This window comes from Mustelus asterias, chromosome 14, assembly GCF_964213995.1.
Source record: "Mustelus asterias chromosome 14, sMusAst1.hap1.1, whole genome shotgun sequence".
Lineage (NCBI taxonomy): Eukaryota > Metazoa > Chordata > Chondrichthyes > Carcharhiniformes > Triakidae > Mustelus > Mustelus asterias.
This window is the reverse complement of record NC_135814.1, coordinates 44,247,737-44,262,672: the sequence shown is the minus strand read 5'-3', so window position 1 is coordinate 44,262,672 and position 14,936 is coordinate 44,247,737. Positions and strand designations below refer to the sequence as shown.

The window sequence follows — 14,936 nt, the reverse complement described above, 5'->3', positions numbered from 1 at the left end:
CTAGTCACGAGTACTGTGAGCCAGAAAACAGTTTAGACATAGGTGAGGTGTTGAAGTAGCAGCAGAGAGAAGCAGCCATCCCCAGGAACCAATTCAGCCAGAGATTGTTGTAAGCATCAGAAGGGCAAAGGAGAAGGACAGCCATTCTCCAGAAACAGCTCAGGTAGAGATGAAGTGCTGTAGGCATCAGACAGTTTGTGCAAAAGATCGTTTTCTTCACTGAACCGAAGACCATTCCCAAATCCTGGTCACTTAGCTGTACATTGTGGTAATCACTGGCTAAATTTGGGAAACGGGGGTCTCAACAGAGTTTATTAACAGCATTTTCACTAAATGTATCACTTCAATAAAATGCTGTTATGAAACCCCGCTGATATGCGCGAGTGTGTTTTAACCTGAAACACTGATTTCCCGTGGTGTACCTTTTTTGGATATTAGCTAGAAAAGTTTGTCCCAGCTTCCAATAGGTTCACCTCTTCCTGTTTCACTGAGTCATCATATCGAGTGACCATCAAAGGTCCTATGCATCAGTTCTCTGAAAAACCGAGAACCAATCTCCAGCTGCATGGCTCAGTCTGATGATTCAATCCCCTGACCACACTAGGACGCATCTGCCAGAGTCTATAAATTTCCACATGTTCTGTATTTTCGACCCAAGAATATCATCACATTCAGTTTGCTAGCCTACAGTTAAAAACTGTCTTTTTTCTTTCTGCTGACTGCAGCAGATGTTCCCTATCTCTCTCTGGGACATACTAGGTGGAATGTTACGAGATTTTTTCGAAGCATCCAGCTAGCGTGAAAATGGGAGAGTTCCTGATCCGTTTTTCGGGCGAGTTTTCACACCCAATCATATGCACTCAGTCTTTGAAAATATGGGCTTGACACTTTCTAACCACTCGAGGCAGTGGGTGGAGCCTAATTCGCCAGAGAGTCAGCAGCTCAGATCGAAGCCACAAACTGCACATGCCAGGAAAAGCAGATTAAAAAAAGAGAGCTTTGTTGACATAACCCCCTGGGACAGATACAGCCTCCCTCTTCCTCCCCATGGACATCGGAGACCCCTCCCCAATATTGCTGACTCCCCCTTACTACACACCCCCACTCCCAAGACCCCCTTGCACAAGGCCCCCCCCCCCAGGCCCCATGGCTAACTGACACGACCATCTCTCTCCCCTGCCCCCGATCATCACAGACACACAAAAACCCCAAGGATGGACAGACAGGAAGAAATGGCCTCCCTGTTTTTCAGATGCTGACCAGGCCAAGTGACAGTGGAGGCAAGGCAGGACACCCTCTTCCCCCCAGTAGGACTCTGTCCCCGAGGAAAGGATGGAACCGCAGCCTGGGAGGCGGTGGCAGCATGCGTTAGTGCCAGGGCACTGACCAGGAGAACAGGGAAGCAGTGCCATAAGAAACTGAATGACCTCGTTCCGACAGCCAGGGTGAGTGCTTTACCTCATCTGGTATCTTCCCCCTAAATGACCTCAGATCCCCCGCCTCCAGCACCCTGCATGCTTTTAGCCCCTAACCCCCAAGCACCTCCCTTCTCCCACCCAAGAGTATCACAACGCTTGCTCTCCGAGAGCCATCCCGATACCTTGCAGGACTCGTGCCATCAGATTTTACATGGTTTCTTCTGTCTCCACAGGAGAAGAATACCCATAATTGTCGGGAGAGGGCATGGAGTGGCATATCTGAAATCTGGGTCCTCACCCCCTTTGAGGACCTAGGGCTTGCGGGAGAGGAGGGCATGCAGACCATTAGTGACAGCATGGTCAGGCTGGAGTCGTTCCCCCCCCCCCCTTGCACTTGACCTTGCATCCTGTGTTGCAGGAAGGGAGCCCAATGTGCCTGGGCCATCTTGCATCGTGGCCCCCACTGCTGCTCCCATCCATCCTGCCCCTACAGCTCAGAAGGCTTCTCGGAGGACGCAGATGAAGGGACCTCCGAGGTGGGCACCAGTTCTGCGTCAGCTTCCATCTCGCAACTCACCATCCCAGAGACTGTCACATCAATGGGTCAAGTTAGTGGCAAGGCACCTGGGTCACTTTCTGGTACGCACGACACATCTGCTGATGTACATCAGGTGGAAGAGGGAACGGCCGAGACTGTGAGGCTATTGGGAGGAGTCCCAAAGCTTTCAGGTGGACAAGCTATTGCCTGTTCTTGTGTGGTTCCCAGGTCAATATTGCAAGGGTGGCATCTGTAGTGGAAAGCCTAGGGCAGGAAACCCTCACCATGGGTAGCAGGGTCCAAGCGATGGCTGAGTCACAGCAGGCCATGGCAGAGTCCCAGAGGGCCATCTGAGTCACAGCAGGCCACAGCTGAAGGCCTCAACAGGCTTCTCGCGATTCTGCAGCCCATGGCCGAGAGGCTGGAGAGCTTGCAGGAGACCCAGTGGGACAGTACTGAGACACTGTCAAGAACACACACCCAGAACCCATGCAGCAGTGGCCACAGACAATGCTGCTTGACAAATTCTGACAGTTAAGGAATCTAGAGAAATGAAGAGAAATTTCCAAGAACTCTGAGGTTAAAGAGCAGCAGAAACAGGTACTAGAACAGAATACTGGTCAGTGAAGACAGACAGAGCTGAGAAGAAATTAGTTAGTGAGAAACAAGAAAGATAAGTTTTAAGTTTATTTATTAGTGTCACAAGTAAGCATACATTAACACTGCAAGAAGTTACTGTGAAAATCCCCTACTCACCACTCTCTGGCACCTGTTCGGGTACACGGAGGGAGAATTTAGCATGGCCAATGCACCTAACCAGCACATCTTTTGACTGTAGGAGGAAACCGGAGCACCCGGAGGAAACCCACGCAGACACGGAGAGAACGTGCAGACTCCGCACAGACAGTGACCCAAGCTGGGATTCATCCCTGGCGCTGAGAGGCAACAATGCTAATCACTGTGCCACCATGCCGCCCTGAAGATACCTGAAGTGATTCATGAATCGTCAGGGCGGCACGGTGGCACAGTAAGTGAGATTGTTTGAGAGATTTTACGACAGCCTGGCATGAGAGTTGAAAAAATTGTGGGAATCAGTGGCTGGATCTCGGAGTTTGTGTAAAAGGATTCAAGATAAAGAAAGCCCGAAAGGAGTGGTGGAAAAACCGGAGCTGGATTCCTTGTTAAAACAGCGGAGAAAGGCTAGTTTGAAACCTGAGTGGATTTGTAATGTAAACAGCTGATCAAAAGCGTTGTTTGAAAGAAGATTTTAAAATGTGACATTTTGGGAGTCGAGTTGGGAACACTCAGTTGAAATCACCTGGGTGGATTTGGAGAAGAAATCCATGAAAGATCAGTTGAGTGACAATTGCCATTTGTTTTCAGAACGGGGTGTTATCTTTGAAAGCTGCATACATTTGTGATGCTAACGTGTGAGGGAGGGTGGGGGCTAAAGGAGTATTATAGTAACATTTATCTATTATCAATGATTTTTTCCCTAATTTGGGGTCATATTTCTAAAAAGGTAAAAGCTATGATGCTTCAAGCCAGGGTTCCATTCTGGAATCTTCCCGCCCAGAGTAACATCAACTGGGATTGTACCACAGGACAAAAGTAGAAAATATAACTTGGTTGAACAGTTAATTTATTTTATCCCATCCCTAATTTCCCTTAACCTAAATGATTTGCCTTTTAAGACAGCAGTTAAGAGTCAATCACATTGTTGTGAATCTCGAGTCACATGTAGGCAAGACTAGCTCAGAACAGCAAATTTCTTTCCCTAAAGGCATAGTGAACGAGATGGATTTTTACTAAATGCAATGATAGGTTAAAGGTCATTATTACCGAGACTAGCTTTCAATTCCAAAGTTTATGAACAATTGAATTGAAATTTCACCACCTGCCATGGTGGATTTGAACCCATGGCTTCTAGATTACTAGTCTGGTGACACCAGCTCCCATAAATTTCTGAATAGGAAAGGAGTTACTGCCTGAATGCCATTTTTCAGAAAGTGCAATGTGGATGAAAGTGCAAAAATGTGGACAACAAGGGTTTTATCCATGAGGGTGAACATTCTGAAGGTCAAAATACAGACAGAGATGATGGTTGTAAATTTGTTGCGGAATTGGATTCAGCGGTAATTAAGAAGTTGAGTTTGATGTAGTGAAAGCTGAAAGAATTGACACTTGGAGCTTGATTCAAATAATATTGTCCAGAGCTGAGAGTGGAACAATTTAGGAACATAGGAACAGGAGTAGGCCATTTAGCCCATTGAGCCTGTTCCACCATTCAATGAGATCATGGCTGATCTGTGGCCTTACTCCATATACCTGCCTTGGGCCCATATTGATAATATCTTTGTTTTACAAAAACTATCTACCTCAGATTTAAAATTAGCAACTGATCTAGCATCAACTGCCATTTGTGGAAGAATTCTAAACCTCTATCACCCTGTGTGTGTAGAAGTGCTTCCTAATATTTCTCCTGAATGATCTGGCCCTAATTTGTCATCTATGCCCCCGTAGTTCTAGAATTTCCAAATCAGTAGAAATAGTTTATCTACCCTGCCTTTTCCTGTTAATATCTTGAACACTTTGATCACCCCACAATTTTCTAAATTCCAGAGAAAACTGGTCTAATTTCTCCTCATAACTTAACCCCTGAAGTCCAGGTATCGTTCTTGGAAACCTATGTTGTATTCCCTTTCTGGACCAATATATCCTTCCTAAAGTGTGGTGCCCAGTTCTGCTCACAGAACTCCAAGTGGGGTGTTTTGTATAGCTGCAGCATAACTTCTGCATCCTTATACTCCAGTCCTCTCGATAACATTCCATTAGCCTTCTTGATTATGTTCTGCACCTGCTCCTGCATTTTAAAGATCTATATGCCTAAATCCCCAAGTCTCCTTGGACACCCACTGCATTTAACTTCATGCCATCTAGAAAGTACCCTGATCTATCCTTTTTGGTCCAAAATGGATAACCTTACACTTGCATTGAAATTCATCTGTCACACAGATGACATTCACCTAATCTATTCATACCCCTTTGTAATTTTATGCTATTATCTACATTGTCTACAACGTGCCTAACTTTGTGCCATTAGCAAATTTGGATACATCATTTTCTATGCTATTATCCAAATTATTAGTAAATGTGAACAATTGAGGCCCCAACACAGATCATCGTGGGACACCACCAGTCACATCCTGCCAATTTGAGTCCCTACCCATTATCTCTAATTTCTGTCGCCTGCCACTCAATCAATTACCCAGCCATGTCAATAATTTGCCCTCAATTTTGTGGGCTTCTTTCTACCTTGGTTAACAGTCTCTTATGCAGGACTTTATCAAATGCCTTCTGGAAATCCATATAAACAACATCATAGACACTGTCCTGTCCATTACCTTAGTCACCTCTTCAAAAAATTCAATGAGGTTTGTTAGGCATGACCTGCCTGTTATTAATCCATGCTTGATTAACTGAAAATTTGTGAGGTGTTCAGTTACCCTACCCTCGATTATAGATTCCAATAATTTCCCCACCATAGATGTTAGGCCAGCCGGTCTGTAATTCTCTGGCTTTCCAATTCCAACCTTCATAAAAGGTGGAGTAACAGGAGCAATTTTACAATCCAGAAGAACAACTCCTGAATCTAGGGAACTCTGAAGGATTTTAGATAGGGCATCTACAATCTGCTCCCCTACTTCCTTTAGCACCCTTGGATGGAAACTCTCAGGTCTTGAGGATTTGTCACTCTTTAGTTCCATTATCGATGTTTAACGAACCTTAATTTTATTTAGACTTGGTCTCTGATCCACTATTAATTTCCTTGGGGCTTCCAGCAAACTGTCCTCCTTTTCTACTGTAAATAGAGGCAAATAAATTAATTAATATGTCTGCAATTTTCCTCATTGTCATTAATATCTCCACTTTCAGTCTTTAGGTGACCAACATTGCTCCTGACCACCCGCTTTCCCTTTATGTAACTATAAAATTTCTTCTTATTGATTTTGATGTCCCTTGCAAGTTTCATTTCATAATCCCTTTTATAAGCTACTTTATAGACCTTTGCTGGTCTTTGTATCTTTTCCACTCAGCAGGATCTGTGCTGTTCTTTGTATTTTTGTAAACCCTTTCTTTTAGTTTTATACTGTCATTCATCTTTTTAGTTGTCCATGGCTGTTTTTTTCGTGAAGTTGTGCTTTTCCTTCTCAGGTCGATAAACTAGTTCTGCATTGCATTACATGTTTCTTTGAATCTCCTCCACCGTTCTTCAGCTGTTTTACCCATTTGCAGATTTTCCCAGTTCACTGAGGACAGTCTCGGTCTCATCGCATTAAATTCACCCTTACCTAAATCTAAAATTTAGCTGATTTGTACTTTCAAATGCTATATTGAACTCGATCATGTTATGATCACTATTTGATAAATGTTCCCACACAACTAGGTTTTTAAATTAAATCCAGCTCATTACTAAATCCAATATTGCTTGTCCTCTTGTTGCATCCAGGATACATTGCTTCAGAAGCTGTCCTGGACACACTCAAGAAATTCACTACCTTTCAGGCAGCTTCTTGTCTGCCTCTCCCAATTTACGTTAAAGTTAAAATCACCCATTAATACTACTCTGCCTTTGCTACACATTTGCCTAAATTTTGCATTTATACAATCTCGCACTTCAGAGCTGCTACCACAGGATCTATACACAACATCTATTACAGTTTTAGATCCTTTACCATTCCTCAGCTCCACCAACAAGGTATCCACTGGATGCTTTCGCCTCATTAAATGCTCCCTCAACATTGAAGTGATTTTGTTTCTAACCAGTAAGGCTATGCCACCCCTCTGCCATTTTCCCTTTCCGTCCTGTAAACCTTATATCCTGGTATATTTAGTTCCCAGTCCTGCCCACCCTGCAGTTTAAGAGATCTAACAATTGGCTCAGTGAAGAATGCTAGAGAAGACAGATAAGATATATGCTTTCTGAGGATGCATCTAACTTAGGGATGAAGGTAGGTATGATGGGCAGGAGAAGGAACTGTTGGAGGCCAAGATGATATCAGATGAGAGGAAGAGGAGCCAATGGGGAGGTAAAAGATACTTGGTCAGGTGAGGAGGAGAGAGAACAGCTTGTAGATGATTCAAGGATTGTCGTATATTTCCATTTATAGAGCCGATTCAGATTTATTTAATAACTTGGAATTGGTTGGTTTGAGTTTGCCCACGTTACATGGGATAACCACAATGCTGATTGATCACCCTCATATCGAGCATCATTTTTTGGATTTGGTCGGTGGTTTTCTAGTTGGACACTATTCCTGCCATTAACCCTCCCAATTTATCTAGGCTGGTGACCAACACCAATGCTGGGTTGCCTGCACCAGTGGCTGCGTTCTTTTGAAGCCAACAAGTCCTGGAATGGGACTTTAACCCAGAGTCTTCCAGCTCACAGGCAGAAGAGCTACCCATTGAACCACTGCAGCTCCTTTGTTAATAGCTTTGCATCAATCATGGACCATGTAGAGATTTGGAAACAAGGGTGAGAATTTTAAAACCAGGGCTTTGCTTGACTGGGAGCCATTATAGCTCTGCGATAAGAGGTGAAGGGGGCATGAGGTAAAAGTTTTGTATAATCTCAAGTTTACAGAGTGTAGAATGTGAGAGGCCAACCAGTCATGTGTTGAATCAACTGGAAGCGACAGGAGTGAAGTTTTATGTGGAGGAAGAGGTGAGTGGTTTGCTACAATTGCAAATACTGTGTTCTTTTCGATCAATCAAAGCAACCTGGTTTAAGGTGCTTTTCTTGATGGTATTTTCTTTCATTCTTCTCCTCTCATTGCAGTACAGCTCCAATGGTACCAGCAGTCCTCCAGCCATGTTTCAAGCATTATCCTAGTCAACTGACTGGTGCAAAACTTTTGCATTGAATTTGATATCAATTATGTATTCCATCTAATTTTCCTTTCTGTTGACGTTAATGTTTGAATAATTACCTCCTACTTTCCACCCATGCCAAGGTTGAAAGTTACTTGCAATAAATGTTGGCATGCATGCCATCATATCTCTCGAGACCTAGTTCTCATCTGATTTCATGCAAGCTGAATCTATGGAGATGCGAGGGGAACAGGCTAAAAACTGATACAAGAAAACAGAAAAAAACCACTTCTGAAAAATAGATAAGAGCTTCTATGTTATTTTGTGAGTAATCCAAACAGATGCAGGAGAAAAGCTCACTTTGTTATTCATGCCATTTAAATATTTTAGAATGAAACTTCCTATCTAAAATGCTACTGAACATTACCAAAGTCTTTAAATTTCTGATAAGATCATAATAAATGCTAGCTTTGCATAACATGACCGCAGTGCAGATTACAAGGACTATTTGTGGACCTTTCAAATCAAGAGGAACTACCAAGGGAAATTATACATTTTACAGCAGAGCTTAGGAGAAAAATTGGTTCTGACAGAGAAGTGAAACAAAAAGGGAATAAGAGATTAAGAAAAAAAGTGTGCGCTTGACAGAACTATGAGAAACAGAAAAGAGAAACAAGGAGCATCAGGGAGAAAAAGACGGTAGAGTAGAAATCATATGTCATGTTTTATGTTTTTGTGCAGCTAATCAACATTAGTCACGACAACCGATTATGTATACATGATGTGAAGTGATATTACAATTGAATTTTGAAGTGAAATAACATATTGTGTCTTGAAAGATGATTTGATAAGGTTGTAGTTATCTACAAAAATGCATTTAAACATTGTGTTTAATGTTGCAATAAATATCCCAAGATATTCCACTAGCATATCATCAAACAAAAACGTACTCCAAGTCACAGAAGATCTTAGGAGGTGTGACCAAAAGCTGGATTGTTAAGACAGGATTTAAGGAAGGCATAAAAAGAGAGGACTGCGGAGAGGCTGAGGGAAGTTATTCGAAGGGGTATCTGAAAGCAGGGCGATCATTAGTGATGCAAAGAGGAGGTGGGGGATTTTCAAAATGAGAATGAGAGGAAAGAAAAGTTTGGCAAGATTTTGGGCCTGTGTCACCATTTATGCTGATGGCTACTCATGGCTCAAAATTGCCCCCATTGTTTTTCTTCAAATCCACACAGACAATATCCATTGCATTCCCTTCGAAAATTAACCAGGTCATGATAATCAAAACGTGACAGAAAGGACCAGGACATACAAACATAAGAGACCACCAGTAAATAAGGTCAGAATAGGCAAATGGTAAAAGGTTAGAAATAATGGCTCTTTATCTGAATGTTCAAAGCATTTGTGATCAAATGGATGGTTTGATAGCACAAATATAAAAAAATGAATATGATATGAAAGCCACTACAGAGATGTGGTCGCATTGTGACTACGTCTGGGACCCAAATACTCAAAGATATTTAACATTTCAAAAGGGCAGGAGGAAAGGAAAATTAGTTGAGTAGTTATTTTAATAAAGGATGAAATCAGTATAATAGTGGTAAATGATCTTTGTTCCAAAGATTAAGATGTAGAATCAGTTTGGGTGGAGATAAGAAATAGCAAAGGAAGAAGTCAATGGTGGGAGTAGTTTAAGCTTTGAACAGGTATTTTGTATCCGTCTTCAAAATAGAAGACATAAAAAGCAACCCAAGAATAGTGGAAAATCAAGAGGCATAAGTCAGAGGAGGAACTTAAAACAATCACTATCATCAGAGAAAAAGTAATAGGAGAACAAATGGAAATTAAGGCTGACAAGTCCCCTGGACCTAATGGCCTACATCCGAGGGTCTTAAAAATGGTGTTCGAGGAGACAGTGGATGCATTGATTGTGATCTTCCAAAATTCCTGAGAATTTGGAAAAAAAAATCAGTGGATTGGAAAAGTGTAAACCTAACATGTCTGTCCAAGAAAGGAGGTGAGACAGGAAGCAGGAAACTATAGGGCAGTTCGCCGAACATTTGTCATTGGAAAAATAATAGATTCTATTATTAAAGAGATAGGAGCAGACAGTTAGAAAATCGTAATAGAATCAAGCAAAGTCAATTTGGTTTCGTGAAAGCGAAATTGTGTTTGACAAACTTATTAGAGCTCTTTGAGGGCGAGGTAGCAGAGCAGATAAAGGGGAACCAGAAGATGTAGTGTGTTTAGATTTTCAAAAGGCTTTCAAAAAGGTGCCACATTAAAGGTTACTACACAAGTTAAAAACATATGGGCCATAAAACCTGTTCTCATTCGCAACTGGGATTCTCCAGTGCTGCTGAAAGTCAGAAAGTGAACAGAATTTTGACTGGAATGTTAAATTCTCACTTGCACCAGGGCAGGTACAGACATGATTGGAGAATCCCGTTCATGGTGTCAGGAGTGAAATATTTGCAAGGATGCGAATTAGCTAATTAAGGGAAAACAGAGTTGAGATAAATGGGTCATTTTCAAAATCACAAACTGTAACTAGGAGTGCCACAAGGGTTAGTGCTGGGGCCTCAACTATTTACAATCTATATTAATGACTTGGAAGAATGGAGTTGAAGTCTGGAAAGAGTCTCTTTTGAAAATGTGATCCATCTTTTCCAAAACCTTGATGTTTTTTGCACCCGAGGTTCTTTTCAATGGAAATTTGCTATACCTCTGCTGAATCTTTAAACTAACAGAGATAGAGCTTATCTTAAGAAGGAAAGAAGCAAAGGTTTACTGTCCCAATACCAGGCTCTTAGACTACCGTTTAAGCTGCTTGCAGTAGTAAAAGAGATTTTAAAATGCTTATTCTTGTCACATGACCTCTCTCCCCATTTGCTTAGCAGATATTGGGACATATTGGAGTTATTGTCCCATGGCCAAGGATTAGATTCTGTCAATGTTCCAGCCATTAGCTTCTGAATTATTCATTATCCATCTTGATTAGATATGAAAAATGACCTCGCTGACTTTCTGTCTCCGCTTGAGAGGTAGCTTTATAGAAGTCCAAATATGAGGTTCAGTGCAGTTTCAGTCAATATTTTGAAGTGGTTATTGACATCAGCAGGTGTGAAATTCCATGAGGGTGCCAGGGCACGTCTTAAATGTAATTCACAAAACTGGTTAACTTACAACTCTGTAAATCAGGTGTCTTTTGGCAGCCATCTTAAATTCATGTCCTTTTAACAGTTTAATATATGTTTGATCAGCCGATTAAATAAAAGATTAATAGCACTCATGCACAAGTCACATCGTCATGGCACCTCTAGCTCATGACGAATGAAATGAAAATTTCAATAAGTGTTTCATTACAGACATCCAAATATTAAGAGAATTAAAAATAACACATCCACACCCATTTACATTTTTAATCTAATTGCATCTGTTCCACTTTACTGGGGTTTATATACCCAGATGATCCTAAACTGTGTTAAGACTGGATAACATGCTCTTACATTGCTCTCACTTTCAGGCTGTTGATTACAAACAAAATCTGTCTTCATTTGAAAAGATTAGGCTTACATCAGGGTCCTGGGTTGCTATCATTCTTTTTACACGTCAGATAATTTTTCAGAAACTGTGTGCTATTTTCTTGTTATAAACTCGTATTAAGTCTAAAAGATGGCACTTTTACATGGCTGTTATCTCTCAGTTTGTTGGCAACAGCCAAGGTGCACTTAGTTACCTGGTGGGGTAGAGATATTCTGTATCTCCCATTGGCTCTGCCTTCATCCTGCTTAGCACAGAGGCTGTTAGTATGCAAATTTTCCTGACTGTCAGCCTGCTCTGATCAGTTTTAACCTCTCATGTCCAACTCCAAACCCGTGAATTTATTGGCGGAGTCCCAGGCACTTTCTGATTTCCAGGTTAGAAGCTGTAATTTGATTTTTGCCTCCTGTCGGATTTCTGGACTGGTATCTGGGACTTCATTTTTACTGCATTTTCCATCAACACTGCTGTCCTGGTTGAGGTTTAAAACTTGATCTGTTTTGTTTACCAGTGGTTAACAGTGTACGGGTTTCGCTGATATTCCCCTTGTAGTCTCTGCAAGATTTGTCTGCTTTGTGTTAAGTTCCCATCCCTTCCACTTTTGTTTTGGGAATTGGCTTTCACCTCATTTGTTCCACGTTCCCTGGAACAGTGTAACTCTTGCAAGGATGTTCAGCTTCCTACTGTGGCTCTTCAACTGAGTAGGTATCACTCACACTCGATCTAGTTGGGAACTTCCCTGGGCCCCATTTACATCTGCCATTAAGGATCATTGGCTCTCTTCTTTCATTCCTGTAGGGATTCTTAATGCTTCCCAGTTCCTTGTACTTCGGCAGATCCTGGTTGGCTTTCTCCAGCCTAACCAACCATCCTGGACTGTCCCTGCCCTTTCAAGAGTACTATTCTCCAACAAGCCCCATTTCCTATGCTGTTCACATGGTCTTATCTTCCTTTATTTTGAAAGCCTCCTCTCTCTTTTTCTAATGCTTGGTGTTTTAACACTATCTCTTTTCTAGCTGTATTTCTGCTGAAGCTATTTCTTTTCAATTTTTCTCAGGTTTGCAATGCAATTCTTTGACAACCAGTTTTAACATTTCAAGCTTTTGGGCAAAACTCTTAACTACAACTCCTACTCTTTTTAATTCATCAATGAACAGAACCTACAGAAAATTTAAGTCCTCAAAAGTAATTTCCATCTGTTCTAAGATGGCACTGGCTGTAGCACTCTACACAAGAAAGTCTCAACTTGACTTTTATAAATTTACGTCTCGAAATACAGCTTAGTTCCCTCTTCCAGTTGCTCTTATTGTCTGTGAATTCAGATCTCAGATGTTAGCCTCCAAATTTCTGTTGCAGCCATGTGAGGAGGGATACAAAATGACTCCCCTATCCTACCATTCCATGTCGGACCATAACAGGACTTTTGTGAATTTAGAAGGATGAAGGTATTTACACACTGCCTCCTCTAAACCAATTAGAGAATCAAATTGCTGTATAATTATTCAATGCTCAAGCCCAAAGTATCAGTCACCAGGTGTGTATTTAATGAAGCTGCTTGCTGACCATCCATCTCAACTTTGAATTTGGAGACTTGAAGTTGTCCATGGACAATGGCCAGATTTTGCAGCAGTAATGCCAGTGAAAATGTCGGCAACATCTGGAGTGTACACTTGCATACAACAATACGGAAATCCAGAAATTGGCAGTAATTCTACGCTTCATTTGAGTCACCCTAAACAGCAAAGGGAAATCTATGAATTCATAACAATTTCCACTTCTTGCTGTAAACATTTTTGAATGAAGTACAACTGCATTTTGAATGACATCTAACTTCATTACAACTGTTAAACATCCTCATTGGTCATCAGAAACTAATTTTGTATGTGGAATGTTAGATTTCTCCATTATGATTAGAAAAGTAAAACGGAGACTTTTTAAGTTTGCATGTCTTTATTTTTAGCTTCCATCATAAATTAAGTGATATCCTTCACCGTTTTTAAATTAAGTGCTGTTAGCTTCCTGTTATACTGTGTGTGATTTGTTGTTTACCTGTTTGCTAACATCACTGCAGCTGCATGCTAAAAGATCCCCTTGAACTGGTGTCAGATTTAACTGCCTTCAGGAACAGGGAAAACCACGCCACAAAGATCATTTGATCATTGGGGGCAGCTGTCTTCGAGGTCAACGGCAAGCGCTGTTGCTTGGCTGCTCACCCCAAAATATATTTAAAGATCAAACTTTTCCTACAGGATAGAAGACCTTTTAAAAATAAAAAAGACTTTCTTATCTTGAAAAAGTTCACCCTAAAGTCATTATTTTTAAGTAATAGGTGGTCACTCAAAAAGCATTTTTACTTTCTTAAGATTTATAATGATTTGTTACAGATCAGTGTTACGTCCAATGAGTTAGCAACCTGTATGCAACTGGAGACAAATTCAGTCTTAATTCTTCAGTTTATATATTCCACAGAGATGTTTTTTCTCATATTAACAGGCTCTAAATTATAATCCATTGAAATCAATTGTTTGCAGCTTGAAACATTTGAGCTCTAAAGTAAACATAGTCTAAATGACATACACAGCTAAAGTGAAAGCATATCGCATATATTTGTAAAATAAACCAAATTGCTGTAATTTGAGCCAATTCTAATACATATTTCTTAGTGTAACTATACAGATTATTTAAATATGAAAAAAAACTATTGCAAGTTAATTGGACAAAGAACAAATACAAATGACTACTTAAAATATAATGTTTGTAGTACTTACGGCTGGCAGAGTTTCACCAGATCTTGATCAGTAGTGCCCGGTGGCAGTCCTCTGATGTAAAGGTTTGTTTTACTGAGCTGTTCCCATCCTGTATTATTGCTGCCACTACTGTTGCTGTTGGTAAGGGGACTTGGTGGAGCCATTGGATGGGAGGTAGGTGCACAGGGTTGCTGTAAAAATAAAAAAGAGTATAGCCTGTATTGAGCCTTATTCCAAGATTGTTTATTAAACTTAATAGGCAGATTGCATATTTGTAAATAATATGCTCAATATAGGATCTCAATAGTTGATTATTACAGAAGGATTATTAAGAAACAATGCTGGAAGCATGAATGACACAGCATATTAAAACATAGATCCTAATGTATACACTCATGGCTGCTAGCGCAAAAACTGGAAGCATACACTGAAATAATAGCTGAGATAAATATATTTCCAAACCTATACGAGTACAAATACCTTGAACTAAATTCATGCAAATTACAACATTTACTTAATTACTTTTAGTATCCAATGGCGTCAATCTAATTTCCAAGCTAAAAATGGCAGTGCGCAGTAACAGGCCATTCTTCTGGAAAATATGAACAGCTGTGTTTACTGTCAACGCCATGTATACACAATTTGACTGTTTTACTCAGTTATGTCACTGAGAGGGATGCTGTATGCAGCAGCCACGACCAAAGATGGCGTTGCTCAAATCATCATAACTGGGCAGCTGAGTCGCACCGTGAGTGATTAATTAAATTTTCTTCCTTGTTGGCTTGTAGGGCTCAAGCCAGGAACACCTTCAAA

General features: G+C 40.9%; 1 protein-coding gene across 9 annotated transcripts in view; it reads right to left on the bottom strand.

Annotated features, from left to right (window-relative positions):
• Positions 1-14,936, bottom strand: part of LOC144503629 (RNA-binding motif, single-stranded-interacting protein 1-like) — a 240,687-nt gene that overhangs the window by 169,110 nt on the left and 56,641 nt on the right. For all 9 annotated transcript variants that reach the window (XM_078228267.1, XM_078228268.1, XM_078228271.1 and 6 more), the window contains one exon: positions 14,145-14,314. In XM_078228267.1, coding sequence (XP_078084393.1) covers positions 14,145-14,314 — 170 coding nt within the window. The remainder of the gene's footprint in view (positions 1-14,144; positions 14,315-14,936) is intronic.